The 25,103-nt window shown below is 34.0% G+C and overlaps 2 protein-coding genes and 1 pseudogene across 5 annotated transcripts; 1 reads left to right on the forward strand and 2 right to left on the reverse strand.

Annotated features, from left to right (window-relative positions):
• The first annotated feature begins 7,634 nt into the window (after positions 1-7,634).
• ARR11 (response regulator 11) lies at positions 7,635-12,881 on the forward strand. Of its 2 annotated transcripts, none has more exons than XM_007044887.3 (5): positions 7,635-8,238; positions 10,142-10,294; positions 10,412-10,798; positions 10,984-11,060; positions 11,609-12,881. In XM_007044887.3, the coding sequence occupies exons 1-5, from the start codon at positions 8,109-8,111 to the stop codon at positions 12,605-12,607; spliced, it is 1,746 nt and encodes a 581-aa protein (XP_007044949.2). In that variant the 5' UTR covers positions 7,635-8,108; the 3' UTR covers positions 12,608-12,881. The 2 variants fall into 2 exon arrangements, with proteins under 2 accessions (XP_007044949.2, XP_007044951.2); XM_007044889.3 differs by having other exon boundaries at positions 11,801-12,881.
• A 149-nt stretch (positions 12,882-13,030) lies between these two features.
• LOC18609659 (TPX2 (targeting protein for Xklp2) protein family) lies at positions 13,031-17,639 on the reverse strand. Of its 2 annotated transcripts, XM_007044891.3 has the most exons (9): positions 17,201-17,639; positions 16,214-16,792; positions 15,559-16,131; positions 15,225-15,283; positions 15,065-15,136; positions 14,608-14,710; positions 14,441-14,512; positions 13,943-14,053; positions 13,031-13,571 (listed from the first exon to the last, which is right to left on the reverse strand). In XM_007044891.3, exons 1-9 carry the CDS (start codon positions 17,267-17,269, stop codon positions 13,269-13,271), a joined length of 1,941 nt encoding a protein of 646 aa, XP_007044953.2. In that variant the 5' UTR covers positions 17,270-17,639; the 3' UTR covers positions 13,031-13,268. The 2 variants fall into 2 exon arrangements, with proteins under 2 accessions (XP_007044953.2, XP_007044952.2); XM_007044890.3 differs by lacking the exon at positions 13,943-14,053.
• Positions 17,640-19,458: 1,819 nt separating this feature from the next.
• LOC18609660 (small heat shock protein, chloroplastic-like) lies at positions 19,459-20,626 on the reverse strand (annotated as a pseudogene). The gene is made up of 2 exons (XR_016024690.1): positions 20,216-20,626; positions 19,459-20,100 (listed from the first exon to the last, which is right to left on the reverse strand). The product of XR_016024690.1 is annotated as a small heat shock protein, chloroplastic-like (transcript).
• Positions 20,627-25,103: the final 4,477 nt, after the last annotated feature.

Consider the following 25,103-nt stretch of genomic DNA (forward strand, 5'->3'; position numbering starts at 1 on the left):
GAACCCTAAAGAGGGAACACTTTGTAACTCATCTTTTGCTTTAGGTGGAGCTAAAATGGTTAGGGTGAGTGTTTTTAGAAAGCTATTAAGAAAGAGTGTGCAAGGGATCTTGGGTTGGTTTAGGGAATCATAGAGGTCAATTTATTGTACTTTAATTTCTTAATAGTAGAAGAATGGTTTCACTACATGGATGTAGGTAAGAGGGCGAACCAAGTAAATTCTTATATTTTCTATTTACTTGATTTTTCTAAGTATTACCTTTGTTGTTTCTTGGGCATTTTTTAAAATAAACTAGTATCAGAGCTTCAGGTTCGATAATCAAGATTCAATAAAAATGTCAAAAGTACTAGTTATTTAGATTTTCAATTGAGAAGTTTGATGGGAAAACTAGTTTCACAAAAAGGTAAAGAAAGATAAAAAATCTCCTTGTGCAGCAAGATTTGGTGCACCCCTTGCTAGGAAAGAAGAAAGGGTAGCCATATGGTATGAAAGATGTTGAATGGACAGACTTGGAGAAAATATGTGTGAGCACTACTAGGCTTTGCATCAAAGATAATTTGTTTAACCATGTTATTGATGAGGATTCTACTATAGGGTTGTGGGTAAATTTGGAGAAGATTTATTTGACGAAAAGTCTTTCCAACAAGTTGCAACTAAGGCGAAAGTTGTATCATTTAAAAATGAAGGAGAATGGCAACCTCATGAAGCATATGAATGGATTCAACGGGATCATTAATCAATTGAAAAAAGTTGATGTAAAGGTGACGAAATGAGAGAAGGCACTATTGTTTCTCGCATCTATTTCAATTATGGAATTTCTGATTTGCTAGAAGGATACAATGGCATTAGATCAAGCACAAGCAATGTTGATGTCTCATAAAGGAGGTAAAGATTCGATTGACTCGACATTGGTGGTCAAAGGTCGGAAGAGTAAGGTAACAGGCATGGGATCTATGGGTGGCAAGTTTAGATCTAGCGTTGTTCATTACTTTTGATGCAAAGGGTATGGACATATTCAAAAGGATTGTCCTAAAAAAGGGGATGAAAGTAACGAGAACAGTGAATGTATTTTTGTTACTAACAATGATGATTGTGCAATCTTAGCAATCTTAAAAGATTTGTATGCAAATTTTGGTTGGTACTTAGATTTTGCTTGTGTCACTCACGTATGCTATCATAAGGATTATTTTGATTTACTTTAAGAAGAGGTAGCCAGAATCTTTTTTTTTTTTTTTGAAGATTAAAAAGGTAGCCAGAAATTTGACTTTGGGTGATAAGTTAATAGTGAAGGTCATGGTCTTGGAGTAGTGAAAATCAAAATGTTTGATAAGGTTATGCGTTCTTTAGATGGTGTGACCTATGTCTCAAAGATAAGAATTTAATATCATTGAGCTTGTTAGACTCCAAAGGGTATGGATATTCTACTAATGATGGAGTGGTAAAAGTCATAGAAGGTGACATGGTGTTAATGATGGGGAATTTACATAATGGTTTGTATCCTCTAGAAGTTGAGGCCTTGAAAGGATGGGAACAGTGCATAGTAGATGGTAACTACCAAAATGAGATTTCATTTGCTAATGAGGTGATAAAAGGTTCCCATGGTGAAAAGGATAGTGAAAGGACGAAAAATCTTGCCAACGTTGAATTGGAAGAGTCGTCGAGGTCATTTTCAGAAGTCAATTAGTGCCACTGACTTGATGATTACACATTTGCATTGGCTGTTTGTGGAATCCAGTGTTGGACCATGCTTGGTTCGGTTATGTGTAGTCAAGGTAATAATTTTGAAGGCTAATGGTTTGGAAAGTCTTGTGCTTGGAAAGTAGTTCAAGGTGTTGGAAAGTATGTGGAGTTAGAAAGTTGCAATTGGGTGCGACTGGTGGAAAAAGTTTAAGGAGATTGAATCCAAGTCAAAAGTGGAGATTTATTGAGTTTTAGGTTGACTTGAATTCTAATTCTTGTTTGACTAAGATTTTTGTTTGTGTACATCATTGAATAGTTGTATGATTTTAAACTTCTTATTCCACATCAAGTCCTAATCACATTCTACTTTGAACTTTTATATTATAAAAATGGATCTCTAAGTTTTAAAAGAGTGAGTAGTGCTTTGAGAGCCCTAAAGAGGGAATTTCTTGTAATTCTGTCCTTTGCTCTAAATGGAGCTAGAGTGGTTTGGATAAGTGTTCTTGGGAGGTTATTAAGAAAGCGTGTGCTAGGAATCTTGGGTTGGTTTGAGAAACTATAAAGGTCAATTTATTATACTTTAATTTCTCAATAGTAGAAGAACGATTTTCACTTTGTGGACGTAGGTAATAGGTCGAACCACGAAAATTCTTGTCTTTTCTATTTGCTTTTCTTTGGGTATTATCTTTGTTATTTCTTGGATATTTTCCACAACAACTTTGTAGATTGTAGTTTTGCATAATTGCCTAACTAAAAAAATCAAGAAAGGCAAATTAATGGAATGAAGAAATTGTGATGCCCATCCACGTCAGAGATGTGAGCTTGATATTAGTTTGATTATTAAGATCTATGTAAGGGTTTATGTCAATCATCACTAATAACTTAAATTTAAACAAGTTGTTTAATAATGATATTTGGATTCAGACCATTACAATTAATAATATCATATTTTATATGTGCTAAATTGGTTTGAGGTTTCATATTATATTGGTGAGATTTTGGTCTCGTGAAATGGATCTTGGTTGTGACTATATATGATATTTGCCTTCATAAGAATATTAAGAATTTGAGTTAACGATATTGCTAACTTCATCTCATACATGATGTGATTGTGATTATTCGAATTTATATAAAAATTCAAATCAATTATTATTAGCACTTTAACTTTAAGTTTTTAAAAATTATGTAAAAAGATTATCAGATTAATGATGTTTGGACTCGGATTATCAAGGATGAATTTATCATACTAAAATTCATCCTAGACAGGACACCTCCCCTCCCCGGCCCCCTCCTTTTAACTGGTCCAAAAATTTAGGCTTTGGCATATTCCTAAGAACAAATGGCCCCATTTCATAATTCAGCATCTTGAAGCTAGGCAGAAAGCTAAGAGTGGGAAAAACCAAAGAAAATGCATAAAAAAAAAGGGTTAAAAAGAATAAACAGGTCAGAACAAACACCTGAAGCATCATAGGAGGGGCATTAGGGTAGAGCTATATTCTAACTTTTAATTAAAATAATAAAAAGCAACATCCCACTCAAGTGAAGTTGCATGGAGTTCATCCTCCCAATTTGTTAATCACCAATCATTCCCACCCTCTCTTTAAGTAAACAATTCTCTTGGAGATAAAAGTACTTTCTTAGTGGACAATGGGCATTTCCTTTTAGAGCCATTTGGTTTTTCTTTGAATGTCCTTTCCCTACCCCACTCCCTAAAAGTATGCCATTAAACCCCTTATTGTTCAAAGTTGAAAGGAGAGAAAGCGCCCCCAAAAGCAAATACCAAACCCCAAAAAGTTACAATAATATTTAAATATACGACTCCTTCTAGTTAGCAAATTAAACCCAACATTAATCTAATCCTTAAAGGAAAATGGATTAAGTCCACTAATGAGGTTCAAGATAGCCTTTAGTCTTCATCAAATGGCTTTGTGATGTTCCATTACTAGGGAGGGAACTTGCTCTGGTTGGCCACCAAAGAAAAACTAGAGTGATGATGGCTCTCATTGGTGCTCCCATTAATTCATTATTATTTTTAAAGCTCTAAAGAAAGTTCATGAAGATAGATGCCAACTTAATTAACAGCACCCGAAATGGAGAAAGATGGCGCTGTCGTGGCCTCTCCCTTTTGGATTTGGTAGAGGAGAGGAGAGGGTTATCGTGGCCTCTATCCACGACTCAGATTGATTATCTCAAGATTATGTTCTCATTTCCCCATTTCCTCCAATAATAGTACAACAGAATGTTCAATCTTCTTTTCTCAGGTTATCTTAACGACTCATTTTTCACGCATGGATTCTTATGTCATTTCTGTGTGCATGTCATCTTTTTCATGCCCCAGCGTCAGACACAGTGATTAAAATGCTTTTGTTTTGTTTATACTTAGTGGAGACTACTTAATCTATTAGAACCTTCATTAAAAAGTTAAATGTTCCTCCATGATTAGTGCTTAAGCTGTAATTAATGATCCTGATCATTGCCGAGAAGAAGGAAAGCTACGTTGCGAGGGGAGAATTGAATTAAAAATATTAAAATCAATTTGGAATCTGCCTATTAAGCTTTGAGGCTGTATCCCTACCTGGTAGTATTACTACTATATTTTTTTGGTTCTCCACCTTTAAAAGTCTCGGAGTAGTATTAAAAGAAAAGACAATATGAAATGCGTGGGAAACACGCTCCAATGGCATGGGGACAGTCACGTGCGTAGGTTCCCAATTGGACTTGACAAGGATGTTCTGTCTCTCGTGATTGGGAGCTTCAATATTTTTATCTCCGTGTCCGAATTCTAATCCAAACTCTTTGTTCGAAAATCTATATGTTGTACGTGGAGGCTCTAGACTTTCTAGGGCCTGGACTTTGGGGTCTCTCGTACGTACTCTCTTTCTGTACCATTTGCACTAAAATATTGAGCAAAAACCCCTCTCTCTCTCTCTCTCCCTCAACTCTTAAAGTACAGAGAGATGCTCTAAATTAGAGGAATTATTGAGAATGCAAAGGATTTTATTTTTCTATTCTTCCATTGCTCACAGTGTTGGTATTTATTTAAGGTTATATGTTTATGGGCAATTCAAAAGCCACGGATGGTTGTCTAATTTCCAAAGAAGCCGAACATATGTCATACATTGCATTGGCTGGAATTAATAAAAGGTCAAAAGACATGGAAAGGGGCACTCGAAAAACTTTTTTGATTTTTGGGTTTGGGTGCCAATCTGTTCTTCCAGGTTTCTTTCTTTTAATCTAAACTCTCTCTTCATTCTCTCAATTGCATTCCACGTGCCTTTCCAACATACCACCAATTCCATATTATCCTTTTCCGTTTTTGCAAACCCATCAAACCTATCAGCAAACCTATTTCGCCTTTCATTTCCTTCGCTCTTTCATGATTAAATGATATGTTTACAATATTTTATTATTGTATGATTGATTAAATCACATGTAAAATTTTTAATAAAAAAATTGTATTGATTAAGTCTTAAGTTCATGAAGATAGTAAATCCAAATATGTAATTAATGTTCATTGATTATAATGTAAATGTTAAAATTGATAGTGACTTTTTTATTTTTATCTAAAGAAAATTAATTATTTTATTTTTTATATGGTGATGTAATATCTTTGCATGTTTTATTTGTACGGTAAACGGAATCTGCTTTTTTTAATGTTTATTTAAATATAATCTATTCTTTACGGTTAAAGTTGGGTTCCATGGGGGAATGTAATGGCTTGACAATTGTCACGCAATTACGACTCGAACTTTTTTTTTTTTGTTTTTTTCTTTTATTAGAAATGGTGAATAAAAGGAAAGAAAAAGAAAGAAAAAATGATCTTTTTTTCATTTTCATTTTATTTTATCATTTTTCATTTATTAAATTATTTTATAAATGGCAATATCATATATGGATTTTAAAATAAAGACGTACCAATCAACTATTAATTTTATGATAATAAACAAAAATATATAATTCATGTTAATTAATTATAATGTAAATGTTAAAATTGATTTTTTTTATTTTTTAAAGAAAATTAATTATTTTATTTTTATTTGGTAAATCTAATATGCTTATGTGTCTATTTATATGGTTAATGTAATATGTTTACGTTTTTTGTTAGTAAAGTATTTTCCTTAGACTTTCTAACTATAATTTTGAGAAGAAAGAAATGAAATTGAAAAATGTGTAACATAAAAATAATATAGTTGGTTAAATAAAAAACTAAGTAATTCATTTAAAATGTTTACTATTGTTATACATAATATATGTATCTTATGAAAAGGAATATAATGTATAAAAATAACTTAATTTTATTTTTTTATTAAATATAATTTTTGAGGATGGAGATTTGAAACCTACCTTTGATAGGGAATACATATACTTATCATCAAATAAAATGTTTAAATGTCAATTTCATGTTTTATTTTACCTTCCATTCTATTGATTATATACAAAATGACTTCTTAACACGTTTAATTGGTTATATCAACATTCAACAATAATACGATTAATAGAAACAAAAATTAAATTAAATTAAATTTCAATATGTAAAATATTGTGAATGATTATATATATATATATATATTAAGAATGAAGATTAAACCTGAACACTCCCAAATATCTATAATATATATAAATGTAGGATAACTGATTGGGGCAATTAATTAACACATGTCATTCTCAATTAAATTAATTTTTTTTGTACATTTTATGTCAAAATTACGTAATTTTTGACATTAGAAAAGGTTTTTTACTTTTATTTATTTCAGTAAAAAAAACTTGAAAACAATAATTTATAACTATTAATGCTTAGAAGATAGATTCATTTAATATTTATCAATTATAATTTAATATTATTTTTTATCTATATTATCTTATTTTATATGAACTTGAATTCATAGTATTTGGACATCTCTTTTATACATGAATGTTTAAATTCGAGTAAATATCCATCTAATTCATGAAACAAAATAAAAAAAGTCAAGAAAATCTATTCAGTTCTCAATAAGCATAGCACACAGTCATCATTGAATAAACAAATCAATTGAATTTGATAATTTTTATCTATTCATTTATATGTTAAAGGCATATACTATTAGAAATTAGTAACTATTTTATATTGATAAGATTTTTACATTATATTATTGCCCTATATTCCACAGCTATTTATCTTAATCTGTCAATAGTATAGGTTATATACTTTATTATTTCTTAATGTTTTATTATATATCTAACAATCTTTAATAGGATTATTGTTTTCTTTGAATAAGTATTATTTTACAACTATATATGTAGGTGCAGGTTTCTGGTAAACCAGTAAGAACCATACATTTATGTAATTCAGTAATACAACACAGTTTTTCCTACAAACTTTTTTGAATATATCGAATTGAAGTTCACTCTAACATAATCTATATTTTTTGTAATTTTTTCCGTAATGTAGTTACAGGTACCATTGTAATATATATAAAGATAGAATCATGTTTAAAATGTAATTAATTTTTTTGCAAAAAAAAAAAGTAGAATCCCTTAGGCCTTAACCCTTTTATTGTCCCCCTTAATTCTTTTTTATTTAAAAATTTTGATAGGAAAAAAACAATATAGTTATAGAAATAATAATAAAAAAAACATACACACACGAGTCATTGTTTATGTTTTTTAAACAAATCTAATAGATATATTAGTTGAGCACAAAAAGTAATATTTCAATCATATTAGTCCAAGTATTGCCGCAGAAATATAATGTAGAGGGTAGATTGTTTTAGATACCATAGTTATATAATAAAATGATAAAGCATATATTTAACATTATTTATATTAAGATTTTTGTGTGAAGTCAAGTTTTAATGTAAAAAATTATACGGAATCAAAATCGAATTATAATAAATGTAAATTTCAAAAAGTAGAAATTCACTTGACATTATTATATTGTTATACATATTCCCATGGAAGATATATTGATTGTGTGTGAGAGAGAGAGAGAGAGAGTTAGGCATGGTTATCTGAGATGTCAAAAATGGAGATTGCTTGGCGAAGCTAATTAGGCATATCAGCATTTAGAAGATGCCTTGCTTATTGAAAAGAACATTCTTTCACCACTCTAATTCCCCATTTCCCTCTCTTCACTTTGCTTTCCTATTTTCCTACCCCTTTAATCATTTCTTTTTTATCGACACAATAACTCTATGGTTTCCCATCAAAATGAAAACAGCTAACCGAAAGGCAGCAAAGAAAGGCAAACGTGCGGCACAGGGACCGTTAAGTAGCCGGCGCCAAATATTCCATGGTTTCCATCGGTTTCTTCCTTAAAAACCCACCCTATTCTCCTTTCTTCCTTTTAAAACCCAACCCCACTCTTCTTCCTTCCTCTCTGTTTTCTCTCACTCTTCACTCTCACCTCTTCTACTCCTTTTAACCGTTGGATCCTTTTCAAAAACAAAAGCATGGTCGAAAGTGGCTTCTCTTCTCCTCGACACGACGCTTTTCCTGCCGGCCTCCGTGTTCTCGTCGTCGATGACGATCCTACATGGTTGAAGATTCTTGAAAAGATGCTCAAAAAGTGTTCCTATGAAGGTTATTATTCAAAACTTTGTACCAACTTTACTTTGTTACTGTTTCTTCCTTACAACACACCAGTGGCTTCTTTTTGTTTGTTTTAATGCACTGTTCGTTGGGTCTTGCTTTCTTTTGCTGTAAACTGCTCATTTTTCGAGTTTAGTTGGATAGCATGTAGGCATGTTTCATTTTCTGTTTATGGTGGTTTTTTTGGTTATATGGGGTATTTGGACAAAGCTTATGCACAATTACCAAATCCGAGTGCATGTTCATAATCCATGCTTTATTTGAGAGATTAGGACTATGGATATTTTATAAAATAAAAGCTTTTTTTTAGCTGCAAAGGTTGAGTGAGTGAGGTTGATCGTCACTTTTGGGTCCTGACTAATGTAAATGTCATACAACTGTGGAAAAGATATGAATTTTGGGTTCATTTTGTGATATTGGATCATGAAATTGAACGGACTCGATTGAAAAGTATGCCTTTTACCACTTCTATTGCAATTATACTTTTTCGGCTCTGTTAGTGTTCTTTGGTTTAATCATCTTGTCCACATGGAGGATACTGATGGGCATGTATGACCAGATTTATTGGAGAAAATTGTATTGGCATTGGGGATGAAAAGGATGTTTCTTGTCTGAAGGCTAGTTATGGGTGTAAAATGTTGGTTCTGGCATCATTTTCGAAATATCTTTCTAATTCTTTGGACATTGGATGCACAAAAAACAAATATGTTTAAAACCTTTGTTTTAAAAGGTTTATAATGTTAGTGAGATAGTATTGGCTGTGTTGGTTGATGCATAGATTTTGTACCTAAACAAGTCCAAAATTTATTTTGCAAAGATCAATCAATGGACGTGAAAGTATCTATTATGAGTTTGAAGATAATAATGGAAATTGTGATTTTATTAAGTATATGTTTTCCTTCTCAACAAAGCTTAATACATTTGAGAGATGAAATTCTGTCACGTATATATATTACTTCTTAAGAAAATCTCATGAACTTTTACTTTGGCTAGGTTGCTAAAGTAATTAATAGACCTGACGCCTGCTGAACTGGGGCTTTGCTCTGTAAGTGTCTCATTCAAGCACCTTTGCCAGTCAATTGGGCAAGGTGTAACCTAGTGTTAAGTCCCTCTCCCAACCCTTTGGTTCCTTTCTCACAAATTCAATATATACTTAATTTAATCTTCGTTCATTGATGCATATAAACTAGGAACATACATTAATGACAGAGATTATGGCTAGGTTGATCAATCTTGAAGTTCAAGCAACTCCTGTCACCTTTTGCTCTGTAATTTATGACTTATGATCATGACTTCTAGTGAAAGCTGGGTTTGTCTTTGATATTATTGGCTTTGCTGGTGGCAGAATTTGAACAAGATCAGATGGATGTATTAATGAGCTTGACTTTGGCCAAATCTACTAAAATCTACTTTTAAATTGAAGAGGAAATTAAAAAGGAACCTTGGCTGAAGCTTGATTGAGGTAGATGTATCCAGGGTCTAATAGGCCAAATGTTGAGTTTGCCTAACTTGTTGAGGGTGTTCCTATTTGTTTATTGCTTATGCTTTTTCTCTAGGTTCAGATGCTTCAGAGGTACAATTTCATTTTGATCTCTGCCACTTCAGTCAGATATTGGTTTCCACAAAAATTCTTGAAGTTGGACTAGAGATGCTTTTCAACTGGAGATGGTAGTCCCAAAGAATAGAAAACCTGATTTTTTTTTTCTTTAGGGTGGGTTCTATAAATGAAAATTGACATCTGATCTAAGATAGGTGTATTCTTTTTCCATGCTTTCATGAGATGATTCTTCAGCTTCTTATCTTTTTTTTTTTGTTGTTGTGACAATAAATTAAGCATTCAAGCATATCTTTATACCATCCTGACATTCTTTTTTGGTGCTTCCACATGTTTCAGTAACTACGTGTGGTCTTGCACGAGATGCTCTGAACTTGCTTCGTGAAAGGAAGGATGGCTATGACATTGTAATCAGTGATGTTAACATGCCTGACATGGATGGGTTTAAACTTCTAGAACATGTTGGACTGGAAATGGACTTACCTGTCATCAGTCAGTTCTATACTGTTTCATATGAATCTTTCTTTTCAATGTCAATACTTGCTCCACTTTTCATTTCAAATTCAATAGAACCAGCTTCTGACAAGTTCCATTTATGTAATATCACAGTGATGTCCGTTGATGGGGAAACAAGCCGAGTCATGAAAGGCGTCCAACATGGCGCTTGTGATTACCTTCTAAAGCCTATAAGAATGAAAGAGCTTCGCAATATATGGCAGCATGTGTTCAGAAAAAAGATACATGAAGTGAGAGACATTGAAAGTCTGGAAGGCAATGAAGGTCTTCAGATGACAAGAAGTGGCTCAGATCTGGTTGATGATGGGCACTTGCTTAGTGGAGAAGATATGAACTCTGCTAGAAAAAGAAAAGATGCTGAAAACAAGCATGATGATAGAGACCTCAGTGATCCTTCTTCTACAAAGAAAGCTAGAGTTGTTTGGACTGTAGACCTTCACCAAAAATTTGTCAAAGCCGTAAATCAGATTGGATTTGATAGTAAGTATAATTCAAGCTTTTGCTTTTAGATTTTAATCTCTTGATCATCATCATGAAGTAGCCATTTATGTAATTGGAGCAATAGTCCAAAGGTTTTTCTGTCATTTATATATCTGTTAGTGTTATGGCTATAATTCTTAATTTTGCTTGTAACAACTCATTATGTTGTAATGTCTGTTTGACAGAAGTTGGTCCTAAAAAGATACTTGACTTGATGAATGTACCATGGTTGACAAGAGAAAATGTTGCCAGCCACTTGCAGGTAAATACCTCCCACTCTTTGCTCTTAATAGTGCCAAGTTAACTGAAAAGGACAACCAAATAACTGTTAATTAACAATTTTACTACATATTTTGCTAGATAATAGAGCTTTTTGAGGAAAAACATGTGTGATCTATTTTACTTGTTAGGATTGTTTGAGAAATGGATGAAGGCAATTACACTAATATGTTTTTTTAAAATAAAAATGAAAAGTTAGTAAGAATTTGGGGAGATCTATTTTAGATCTCATTAATATGCTTTATTTTTTACCTTTTTTTTCTAAGAGAAAGTTAGCAAGGCTTACTGCCATCCTGTTCCCTTTGAGTTAATAAGGTTATTTGAGCTGTGGCTGCATTTGCTAGAGATTGATACCATCAATTTTCTATGTTCTCAAGCTTTTGGAATTATGTGATCATTAATCTAAGAATTTTTCATAACTTGCGGATATGTATTCGAAAATTGTTTAAAACAGGTTAAAGAAAGTGATGTTAATTGTCAATAACCTAAGAAATTGTTTAGATTCTCATTGAGAAAAATTCTCTTCTGCAGAAGTACCGCCTCTATTTGAGTCGGTTGCAGAAAGACAGTGATGTCAAAAATTCATTTGTTGGAATGAAGCATTCAGATCCACCTTCTAAAGATTCTACTGACTGTTTTGGTATCCATAGCTCAATGAGCGTGATACAAGATGATGTTTCAAATGGCACCTATAATTTTTCTGTTAATAACTCACTTGTTCAGAATGTGGATCTCAATCATGAAGGTGACAAAAAAGGAATTACTTCAGCGCCTGTGGCAGAGCCCAAAGGAGCTTTGTCTATAGATATTCCTGATCCCCATAAAGCCCAGAGTTCACAGATAAGCTTTGATCATTCCCTTGGATCAGTTGATTCAGGTCTTAAGTTTGCATTATTCAATTCTACCAACCAGACACGGTACTCCTGGAGTGAAATTCCTGAAATTCAGTTCAAACAAGAGTGTGAACCATTGCAATTAGAGAATGGCTTCAGCCAACTACCACTGCCTGGTTCACAGCATCAAGTCCAGACCGAATATTTACAACCTGCTGTATCCATTAGCTCTGGACCTTCCATAACTGAAAAAGAGGTTAGTAGCAGGCCTTTGTATGATGAGTATAGAAGCAATCATGTCAAACATTTAAGTCCAACAGAAGCAGTTGACTTGTTTCCTGTTCCAAGCAGAAACCAAACGCTAAATAATCAAGTTTTCAACCCCATTTCTGCTACTACATCAAGCATGAAAAATCAGGGCATAAGTCTGAATGACTTGGAATTTGCACAGAGAAACCTGAATGGGGGAGTAGGAGTACCTATTGCATCTTTAAGTGAGGACTTACAGTTCTGTTGGCTTCAAGGTGAGTGTTATGCTATGAATATTGGTCTCCAGGATTTTGAGTGTATTGAGTATAACGATCCAGCACCCATTGCTGAAATTCCATTCCTCTTGTATGATGCACCAAGGTTTGACCACGAGCATCTGTTTGACCCTACTGAATATGCTGCAATAGATCAAGGGTTGTTTGCTTAGCATGAAGTTGTTCTCGCAATGCATCCTTGGTGAAGAAAGGATCTTTTGGTATATTAGGTAATATCTATAAGTGGAGTACTTCATTTATATGGATAGGGATGTCATTTTCCCAGTCAGTTTGGACTTGGATGTTGAAACATGTATAATATGGGTGGTGATAAAACGTTGAGCATAATAATTTTGCTGCTATAAGTTTTCTAACCTGGGACATGCATCTTTTAGTGCTGTATAAATATGCATGTATACAAGGCACATGTGAACTTGAGTGCAAGAATGGATCTAATCTCCTCTCTCTCTCTCTCTCTCTTATTTTCGTCTTTGAATCCTTTCCTTTTTTTTGTTTTTGGAAAAAGTTGGGGGAGGGGCCGCTCATCATTGAGTTGATTTTGTACTGCATGGTCTTGAGCCTCCAAGACTCATAACTGATAACAATTCACAAGGTTCATCATGATCATTCGTTTCATTTCATACAAATTTGGCACAGAGAACTAACATATACCCAGATACATCCAAAGCCACAAAACAAGTACACAGACAGGCAGCAAAGGTTCCTTACAAAATTGTTTCTAGGATTGGTAGTGCTTGGCACTTAGTACTATCTTCCATTATAACAGTATTTTTCAATTTCTATAATGTCATTACTAAATCAATTAAGAAAAGGTCAGTGGCTGCATCCACCAGCAATAGATCCTCCACGATCATGCCTGTATGAAATACTCTCTTTGCCGACTGAATGCTGGATATTTGGGGAAGCATTTTCATGCCTGTTCTTTGGCAATGCGGTCACGGAACAAGCTATCCTGTTATTTTTCATTAATAATCGCTTGGAGCTTTCAGTATTGATGGAAGGCCTCCTTGGAGGTCTGGAGTTTGTATCCTGCGCTGTACTGGAGTTTGTATCCTGCGCTGTACTGGGATATGGCTTCCTTCCAAATTTTGGTGATTGAGACCAAGTCGAAACAATCTGTGAGGCAAAATTTACTGTGAGATCTACAACACAAAAGCTGTGAGCATCTAAAAAAGCATAGAACACCATCCTTTCTCAATTACACCCATCAAAAGGAGAAAGAAATTTGACACTCGGGGAAGATTGGGACAGAGCTAAGTCTGCCTGGGCACCTACTGACCATCAAGAGAAAATGAATTGAACTAACAAAATAAACTTACAAAAAACTTTAATTCTATTTCATGGCGTAGAGCACCAAAAATTTAAACTCACGGCTAAGCTGTTCAAGATACTGCTGAAGGCAAGCAGCATACTTTGATACATGGTCAAAATTCCATTATAGTATAGTCAGCATTATAAAAAAAGCTGGTTAAGATAGACATGAAAACCTTCTTAACGTGATTGCATGAAGACTGTGATCCATGGTATAAATCTTCATTTAGTCTGGCTTTAACATCAGTGCTCTGCCTGAGTTTATTAAGGTCATTCTTTGCTTTGTCCTGCATATCATGACGAATGTTTTACTTTTATTGATTCAACATGCAAAGAGAATAATGAAATTGCCTTTATTTGTGACTAAGTTTATTATTGTACTCAAAAGAAGCATATGAGTTATATACTATATTCATGCACGATTACATAATCTAGACATGCACACACAGAGTATACATAATGTGCATGTATCACACACGCAGATAGAGTATTCATAAAGCATAACATAATAATCTAGATAAAATCGGGCAACTCATCTAAATTGATTCTTGAATTAGTTCACATTTCTGCAATTTAGGAGCTTGGCCTCAGCAACTGCAGAGTTTCATCAATTACGCTACTGCTAACTCCATAATCCATATACCAACATCCTAATAGGGTTGTCTGACTTGTACCTTTGATCGTGTTTGCATTTGTGATTTTTCTGCCTCCTTTGAATTCATTTTATCTTCTAGCTTCTTAAAGAACTGGCATGGGGTGAGCAAGGAAACACTATTAAATTCTTGGTGCAATTTAAGATCGTGATAATTAAAGCATGAGATGAAATAACAATAAGACTTACCTCTTTCCGTTTTGCTGCCCTTTCTTCACTTCTGAAAGTAAATGGAGAGGAAGTGATAGTTGATCGCGTACTAGTTCCACTTGCACTTGAAGATTTGGAGCAGCTGCCACACATTCAATAGAGAACAGTTATGAGGTTCATATAAGAAAGAGGCTTCAGTAATCAGGTCAATAGTATCTGAGACCCGATATGAAAAGTATAATCAGGAAAAGGGAGCCTAGAGAAGCTACTGACTGGAGCATACAACATCATGGAATCATAAATTTAATTTTAGTACTTTGAAATTAAAATGTGGATGCACAGCCCAAAAATACAGAATGTACTGTGTACACTGTACAGCATAATGCAACATTGGTAGCTTCCAAATAAAGAGAGAGTATACCAATAGCTTGATTAGTTTTTAGTGCACCCCCAGTATGCAAAAACATGTAAAAGGTTAAATAGCAAAAGCTCTTACTTGGAGAGGGAGGGCCATCTCCCATCTCCTGTTACCCCTCCTGAAACTGACTTATTGAGTACTGCTCTAGTCCTGTAGAAATAGATATAACCATGTCAGCGGAAGGGAAAAGACCTTTAAGGCAAAGTGTCAGCAAAGACATTTTGTGAGGGAAGACTACCTTTTATCTTGTAACTGAAGATCTTTTGAAGGATTCCTTGAACACCCATTAACAGATGCCTACAGTTTGTAAATGAAACTCCTCTAGGTCATTTAACAAATCAAAACCAGTTGGTGTCTCCTGCATTACCCTCTAAAAAAATTTGCAAATAAAAATGTATAGGCAACAATACTGTGACAACAATACTGTGATTTTTTCACCTTTTGAAACATCATAAATATTGTTATTTTGTCATTCATTATTGAAAATCCAATACTGTTTCAGTGCATGCAATTGTATCTTAATGAGCTGATAAGGAGAACAGCAAATAAAAAAGGTGACACAGAAGAAGTACCCTGGTTGGAGTTTGTAGTGGAGTCGAATTGTCCCTTGATATCTTGAGTGATGTTTTATTGGTTCCACTAGCATGAGGAGTGAAATTCATTGACATGCGAAGGGATTTTTGAACTATTCTCTTTTGCTCATCTGAGTCTACCGCAGACTTCCTACTAATAAGACCATGGTTATACCCAATTCTTGAAGTTGCTTGTTTGGATACTCCACCATGATTGGATAACTTTGATGCGAAATTTGATTTTTCACTTGATGGAGCTAGATTCTCTTGATCAGCAGCTTTCCTCAATGCCCTGGTTGGGGTTTGTAAAGGAGTTGAACTATCTTTTGGCATTCTGAGTGATGTTTTACTAGTTTTACTGGCCCCAGAAGCAAAATTGATTGATATGTGGAGTGAGTTTGGAATTGTTTTCTTCTTGTCAATGGAGTTTCCGGTGGATTTATCAACAAAAGCCACTCGTTTGGAAGGATGTAACGGAAGTTTGGAGGCTCTGCAGGGAGTTGATGACTTCGACAAAGAATTTGTTCGCCATTTCTTGCTTGATGAAGTTGAGTTCTCCTGATCAGTACATTCCTGCAGTATTGCAGAATGAGGACAACCATAAAGACTTGACAACGAAGAACAAAAGAGAAAACATTGTTTAAATTAATATTACCTTAAGGGGCATCTTCTTGTCTGGGGTTGACAAAATCATGCCATGGTCAACATGGGTATTGTCAACATTTTCAAGAGCATTTGAATTTCCAACATGGGTGTTGTTCTCCATATTCACATCTTGGTCCATTACTGCTTGACCTCTTTCCCAGTTAGCAACATCCATATTTTCTCTTCCCACATTAAGATTGTCTGCATCTACATCAGTAGTGTGAGCTACCTCAGCATCAGAAACATCTTTCTCCTGTTGTTCATCCATAGCCACAGAGGCATTTGCATTAGCTGAATCTGTATTTAAGGAAGAGTCCATCGAAGCTGCATTGATAGTTCCCGTTTGAGAGACATCATTGGAAACAGTATTTGCTTGCTCCAGCAGGGCCGCTGCTCTCATTGCAGCTCTTCTCTTGTAATGAGCTTCAAAAAAAGCTTTCTTCTGAGCAACAGAACCTGGCTTTGAAAACTTTTCGACTTCTTCCAAGTAACGATTGTGAGAGAAGGTTGACCATTTCTCCCACGCCAGCGATTCTGACATAAATCTACCGAAAGATACTGATTCTGTCAGAGCAAGAATCGGATCACCCTGTGTTTCAAGATCGATCATCAGTTTACTGACTAAATGCTTCAAAGCTATGAAAGAATAAAACTAAAAGCTTGTTAAAAAGCTCCGTCCTTTATTGACATCTCCATTCATTAATACAATGCGTGATGAAAAAGAAAAACAGCATAATCAAAATTTTTTTGTTAGGGAAAGCATTGGAACTTCAAGCTATCATAATATTCTCTGTTTGGTCACTGCGACTGAAGGGGAACGGTCATTAACAGCCCCAACGTGTCGTTTAGATCTCTTATGAGTTTTTCCAATAATTTCCCAGCAACCAAACAATTGTCGGTAAAACAAATCAACTGAATCAAGAGAACCAATTAAGTAAACACAGTAAATGGGAAAACTTGTGTCAGTGAAGTTTCAGTCTTAGTTCACAAAACTGACCTCTTTAGCTTCAAGAGAAATATCTGCAGGATTAGAAAACGGTCTTACAAGACAAGCGGATTCACCCATTTCCCACAACAACCCTAAAGTTTGTTTTTGTGTTTTTAGTTTCTTGCTCTCTTCTCTTGCTCTTCTAGTTCACTCTTGTGCTTCACACCTTCAGCTTTCTCTCACTCTGCAAGTGAAAAAAGAAACCCACCAAGGCAGGCTCCTCCTTCTAACCGTTATTTGAAACAAAGGCTCTCTCTCTAACTAGGCTCATGGTCATGGGTCCATTTCAATGTCCATCATAAACAATGGGTGTAACTGAGATGTGCAACAAAACGAAGCTCCTCTAGTGTGGGGCGTTTTCTTGGTTGCTTTTAAAGCTTGTTTTTTTTTTTTCTTTTTCTTTAACGTCACTTTATGACAATCTTCTTTTCTATGTTTTTCCTATGAATCTATGTTTGTAAAGGATCTGATCATTTTCCTTTTCAGCAAGATGGATCTGATCTGGGTCCGATATGATCAGTGAATTGGGTCCCATAAGTTGAAATTTGAAAGCTTCCCAACGTCTAGTTCCTCCTTTTCTTCTTCTTTTCTTTGATGGATGATTGTTGCAAGACAGACAAGAAGTAAAAAAGAATGTGGGCACTCTGGCTTTAAAGAATCTCCAAAGCTTATTGCATTAGTTTAATTTGGCCACTAATTTGAATTTGGAAGCCATGAAAAAAAAAATAAAGGGGAAGAAAGAATTGGCAGTGGAGCCATAGAGGCCGACAAATCCAGTCTTAAGAAAATAGGCTTCTAAACGGCTTTTGTCTGCAATTATGTTTGAAGTAAAGCTTGGGTTTGACTTTGATGGAGGATGTTACAACCATCTTTATGGCTTTTAAGTATCATTGCTACAAGTGTTATTCGAACACTTTCAAGAAAGGAAAATTGTTTTTGATTGGTCAGGAAAAAAGCAACTAAGAAAAGGAAAAAGGCTAATGCTAGAGGCAGCATTCTTTTAGGGAAATTATTTGTTCTCTGTTCATCCAAGTGCAAGTCAATATTTATTTATTTGAATGCAAGCCATAGTTGATACAACAATGTTATCCTACTACACAAAATTGTCAATGGCAAAGTTTCAATCCTAACTTCCATCCATAACAGTTAATGTGATTCCACTTTAATCTCTGTATATATTATTTTTTTTTTATCCTTAACCTTGTAAAGTAGTTCTATTATTAACAATGAAATAAAAACATCGTCAAAAGAATGTTTATGTGACGTGTTATGTAGTTTAATGTGAACATTATTGTTATTTTTAACGAAGTAATTTGAAGAAAAAAAAATCATTCTATAAGTTTAGGGAAACTAAAATGAAACTTAAAATAAAAATATTAGGGATCATAAGAGAAATTTACCCCTCTTTTTTTTTTCTTCTGCTGGGAAAGAAAGGATTTGGTTGGAGGGACTGGAAATATGAATGCCAAATTTAGTAGGGAAATTTGAGTACATGTTTAGCCATTTATAGGTGTAAAAAATCTTATTAGAAGAATCAATGATAGAGGTAAAAAATTGGAGTGATTCATGGAACTGATTCCTTTGTACCATTGCTTGAATAAAAAAGGTAATCCAAATCATAAACAAAATCACACTTGAATTATCAGCATCTCCATTTATAATTCTGGCTAAAACAATAGCATGGGACTGGTAAGATCAATCAAAGCAGTAGAGAGAGCCTCAAAGAGTTGCTGAAAGATTCTTCAAGTCAAAATGTCATTTGATAATTTTGCCATTGCATTCAACATAATATGTTTTACAAGACCACATTAAAAATAGAGCATCTATGCTCTCTGAGGTTGCTGCAAGTTCAGGAATTATTAATCCAGGCACTGTGATTGGACATAACAGGGTTTTCCACAATCTTGGAAGTATAGCTCCAAGCTTGCTTTGGTTATGCTTTGGACCATGGACTGAACTTATTGCCAAAAACCTTCAACAATTAATGTAAGACAGAGCAGCGGCTGCTGAGTGCTAAATTCTGAACTCTTGATCATTTATGGCCTAGCCTTTAAATATAGGCCATAGATTATTCATTTACTTTTAAGTAACGAAGGTTGATCAGTTCAGTTGGAAGAACTCATCAGGCTCTCCCGCCAAACTTATTCATGAGCTTTAACTAGTTTCTAATTCTTATTTAACATTCAATGGAGCTTAAAACAGAGAAATAATTTGTCAGAAAAACAAAGGAATAATCAGCAAAATAAAACAGTTACAAACACCTTGGGTTAGCTAATATAGCAACTTCAAAGCATGAATTTCTCAAACATAAAATCCCTTTGTTATCAGCGCTTGATCATTGCCTATGATCTTGTGAGTTGAAACACAAAAAAAAAAAAAAAAGGGAACCTAGTATTTTGCAAGAAAAGGAAAAGAAGCAATGCACAAAAATAATCATTGGACATCGATGTCCAAAATTCTACCATTACTGCTGGCCTTGGGGATAGTAATGTACAAAACCCCATCTTTCACCTCAGCTTTAATCTTCTCAAACACAACATTCTCAGGCAATGCAATTCCGCTATTGTACCTCCCTTAGCTCTTAGCAGACCATTCTCCTTCCTCTTCTCCTTTCTCTTGACCATTAATCTTCCTTGTAGGCACCTTCTCAGCCTTGACAACCAACATCTTCTCTTCAACCCACACCTTCACATCATCTTTGTTCATGCCAGGCATATCAAACCTCATCTTATACTCCCCCTCTCCTTCCTTAATCTCCCATGGCGTCCGTCCTCTACTGTAACCACCGTTCTCACTTGGTAATGGACATGGCCACGTGCCTGAGTATGCAAATGGGTCTTCCATCGTCGTCTCCATTGTTTCCATCATCTGATGCACCGTTCTTGCTGTTGGGAATCTGTCCCACAACCCTGCTTATATAACAAGTTCAAGATTCAATCAGCATCAGAAATTTAATAAGAAAAAAAAGAGAGAGAAGAAATTAGCTAGGAAAAATAAAAACTTTGATCATACTATATAATATACCTATTGATGCAACAGGGCCAACCCTTTTCTTGTTGGGTTGGGACTGGTGGTGTTTGCTAGCTCTTTGCAAGTAGTCAAGGTTGTCTCTACTCTCCCCTACCATGGCCTTGATGCATCTGTTCCGAGGGAGTTTTAAAAAGGGAAGGTGACAAAAATCGCTGCTTTTATTGGAGGAATATAAAGGGAGAGAGATGGTCAGATTTAAAAGAGCTTGAGACATTTTTCTTGGGGTTGTTTGTTTAACCTGTTCTTGCTTTGCGCGGTTGGAGGAAGAAAAGAGAAATTGGAGCTTTGATTGTTAGTGTTATTATCAAATAGAAAGATGAGAACCGCAATGGATGATGATGGGAAGAGGACTCTGGCGGTTGACAATTTAACGGAACGAGTAGACATTTCTGGACAAGGATCGATGGACTGGAGTCGGTTAATTTCCAGATTTCTCCATAACATGATATGCTGATGAGGTATAATGATATGTTCATGTGATATTTTCATTCTTTTACTTTAATTACGTCAGTAACATAGTTATAAAATAACAAGTAATATTTTGATTAAAGATAATTAATTAACTGTTAGTCATAAGGTTATATTTAACCGAAAATAAAAATATATGAACTCAATTGAATGTAATAAACGATAAGAATTTATTTAAATTTTTTGGAATAGTTCAAAATTTTTTTACACCTTATCTCTAATTATATTTAAACCCTTCGAATAATAATGAAATTAATGAGTTAACTAACTAATAAATATACGATTATTTTAATGTCATCTCAAATATCAATTAAAAAAATTGTCATCTCAAATATAAAAAAAAATCTTTGATTAGGGATTAGTATTAAGAAGTAATTTTTAATTCATAGAAATTAGAAGTTGGTGTCGGAATCTAGCAAAAACAGGGGAACAAAGCAATAGAAGCGTGCTTAATGTGTTGGTTTACTTAATAGTTAAGAAAACAGAGTTAGAATTCATTGATTTTGTACTTTTAAATGTATCTAGCAAAAATATTAGTTGGGCAATCATTACAACTTACAATGTCGATTTAGAAAGACTATAAATAGGTGATTTATGTATTTTGGCAAATGATGAATAGGTTGGCAAAACGCTTCTGGTGCACTTTAATGATTTCATTCTCTTAGCTCAAAATTTGTCATGCACCCTAACAAATTTTTAGTATCAGAGTAATAGGCTTATTTCAGCCATCGTCCAAACAAATTATTCTACAAAATCAAAACCAAAGATTAAAATCAACATATGGCCAAATACATCCAACTTCAACTACACTCAAACTCTCATACCTATCTTTTGATGGAGAGAGTTATGATTTTTGGAGCATTCTCTTTATTTCACAAGATTTGCGAGAAATGGTGAAAAAAAGGCTATGAAGCTCCCGCAAATCCATAAGAGCTATCAACTTACACAACAACCATGAAAAAAGAATACGAGCAGAATTTGCGAAAAGATGCAAAGGCCTTGCTGTCAATCCAACAAGGGCTAAGTAAAATAGTTTTTTCTAGAATAATGGGTGTAAAAATAGTAAAAAATGCATGGGAAATTTTGAAAAAACAATTTGAAGGTCAAGAAAAAGGTAATCTCCATTAAACTTCAAAACCTATGGAGAGAATTTGATAACTTAAGCATGCAGGACAATGAACATGTTCAAAATTTCTTTTCCAAAGTTTCTGAAGTTATAAATTAGATTAAAAACTATGGAGATACAATAAAAGATAAGATGATTGTTTAAAAAGTCCTAAGAGGTCTACCACAAAGGCTTGACCATGATGTTGCAGCTATAGAAGAATCCAAAGATACATCAAAATTAACTTTGGAAGAATTGAGTGGTTTACTTGAAGTTAATGAGAAGAGAATGAGTAGATTTATAAACCAGAATTTAAAGTAAGCCTTTCATTCAAAGGTTAGTATGGTAGAAAAAAAAAACTCAAAATCAAAATTTGAAATAGAGAAAGCAACTTAATTTCAAGAGGCAAAGGTCGTGGCAGAAAGCAATTCTTTAAAGCTCAAGGCAGAGGTCGATGTAGTATCGAAAACAACTCTTGATGCAAAATTTGTTGAAAGTTTGGTTATTGTTAATGCAATAAGCTTAATATAAATAGTTCCAAGAGAATGTGAATTGGAATGTTTTGAATATTTTGAGATTTCTTTCAAATTCTTGAAAAAGCACTTTTTCTTAAAATAAGATTACCCTTTTGAAATAAGTGAAGCAAATGATTTCTTGTAAAGAAAAGAAATTAACTGCACATATTAGTTTGAGAAAAAAGAGAAAGAAAATCAATATAATGATTTTTATAGAAGTTCGGCCTCTCCCTTAGGTCCACTAAGGAGTTTTAAATCCATTATTTTAAAAACAAGTTTAATATAATGCCTTTTATGATCAAGCATAACCTTACAATATAATGCATTTTATAGATCAAGCACAACCACTCTACCTTTTACTTTGGTTAAGGTCTAATCACTCAAATACTACATTTTTAATTGGTTAAGGTATAACAACTTAAGTGAATACAATAAATGAGATAAGTACAGTTAGAATGCCTCTTAAAGGCTGAATAGCAAATTAAGTAACTGTTTGGTGAGGAAGAAAATAGGTAATGAATGTTCAATAAATGGTACAATAGAAGATTTAAGTGCTAAAAGAGGAGAACAAGAAGTATTGAATGATTTGAGCTAATTTCTTCTCTTAGATTTGTGTTTCAGAGTCTTACAACCTTCATAAATGTTGTGGGAGCTTGTATTTATAGTTGCTGAAGCTTTTAAGGTGGTTGAAGTTGCATTAAATATGGAGATAATCGTTTTACACTTTGTTCCAAGCTCCAAAGGTTACTATCTATCGATAGATTTTATGATTTATTGATAGATTCCCTTCAATAAATTTCAAAATCACGTCAATCTATCGATAGATATAAGTATCTATCAATAGATGCAAGTTAGGGTTCCTTTCAAGTATCTATTAATAGATATCGCGCATCTATCGATAAATGTTGATAGTCTTTGAGGTCTAATGTTAGAATAACCAACTATCGATAGATGATCTTCATCTATCAATAGATGAAAAACATTTATCGATAGATTCAACATAGTTTTTTAATGTGAATAGCCTTTTTGCTTGTTTTCAATTTAAAGTACTTAGCTATTTCATTAAAACTTTTTCAAGGACCGTTTAGACTTGTTTGAACATTTGAAAAACAGTTTTGATCACTTGTTTATCAAATCAAACAAGTGATCTAACAATCTCTCCCTTTTTGATGTAATAAAACAATTAAGCAAAATTTGCTTTCGATTTTATGAAAAAACTCCCTTTGATTTCATGCACTAAGTTTTGAAAGATTACTCCCCCTGAAACCTTGCATTTAAAATAAAAATTACGCCCCCTTAACTTTTGCATTTTAAACCTTGCTTTTGTAAAATGAAGAGCAAATACAAATTTTGACTCATTCTCCCTCTTTTTGTCATATCAAAAACCTTATGACCATAAAGAACTAGGAAATCAATTTAAGCTTTATGAACTTGAATTAGAATGAAGTAAAATAGTAAATTCAATAGTAAGCCAATAGTAATGAGATAAATTAAAAAGGAGTAAAGCATTAACCCTGTAAATACATCCGAAACAACAACCATGTATACATCCAAAAGTTTAAAACATCAACCATGTAAATACATCCAAAAGACTAGTATGACAAACATGTAGCTGAATATACATATGAAAAACATGTAAATACATCCAAAAGACTAGTATGACAAACATGTAGCTGAATATACATATGAAAAACATGTAAATACATCCAAAATTACATGATCAATGAAAGTGAGATGCACGTGTAGTCATCTAACCTAGGAGTCTAAAAACTGAGTCGAAGATATGTCTCTCGTGAGAACTCATGATGGTGGTGGAAATCGAAAGCGAAACTCATCCTCCAAGTCTTATTAGTGCTGCAAGATCTAACGATTTTGCGCTTCCAAGACATCCATACGAGTGGTCAACCTAAAGTCTATTGTTTCCATATATGAAAGGAGTCTAGTGAAAGCTTACTCAACATCAAATGTGGTGGACATAGGTGCATTAGGTTGAGCACTAGAATGGCCATTAGGATATGCACTTGGCTCACTTTTATTCCCCTCTTTACCCTAATCATCTAAGACTGAATTATCGACTGACCTTTTTTACACCTAAATGTTATTTTTGAACTCGAAATCCAGCTTGTTTGATAGTTTGTTCATTAACAGGATTGAATAAAGCATGGGTTTTTGATGAATCATAACCGGTGTTAACAGGAAGTAGTTGATGATTTCATTGATCAACGTGCCATAAAGGAGTTTTTTGATGCCCTTTCAAATGGTGCAGAGCATGTCATCCATGACAAATTTTGTGAGGTTAATATGGTAGTTGTATTTGATGTGAAAGATGAACCAAAGGTTCTTTTAGGTGACAGTGTAGTAGTTTTAGTTGTGAGGGTGGATGGTATAGGTAATGATGAGGTGCAAAACTCGATCAAAGAAGGATAACCTCGTACAACTAGAACTGCCTTTGTCATTTGGCGAAGAATATATAAATGCGGAACAGAGGTTGCCATCATCAAAGACATAGTAGAGCTCTTCTTGTTGGGTATGAAACTGAAAGACTCAATCTATGCGGGCACGAATGACAAGGATACATTTTCCCATGACGTGAGTGACAAACTTACCGTCATGGTTCATTAGCTCATTGGTTTCCAAGTCAAAAAATTTTTGTGGGCATTGAAATAAAAGACTCGAACTAAATTTTTATAGAATTTCTTATTCAATTTTAAGTAATGTGTCCATGCTAATTATTCGAAATTTGCAAGGTATGGGAAATCAATGGACTTTAAGTAAGCAAAATCAATGATGCGCC

Source organism: Theobroma cacao, chromosome 2 (assembly GCF_053813885.1).
Source record: "Theobroma cacao isolate CCN51 chromosome 2, ASM5381388v1, whole genome shotgun sequence".
Taxonomy (NCBI): domain Eukaryota; kingdom Viridiplantae; phylum Streptophyta; class Magnoliopsida; order Malvales; family Malvaceae; genus Theobroma; species Theobroma cacao.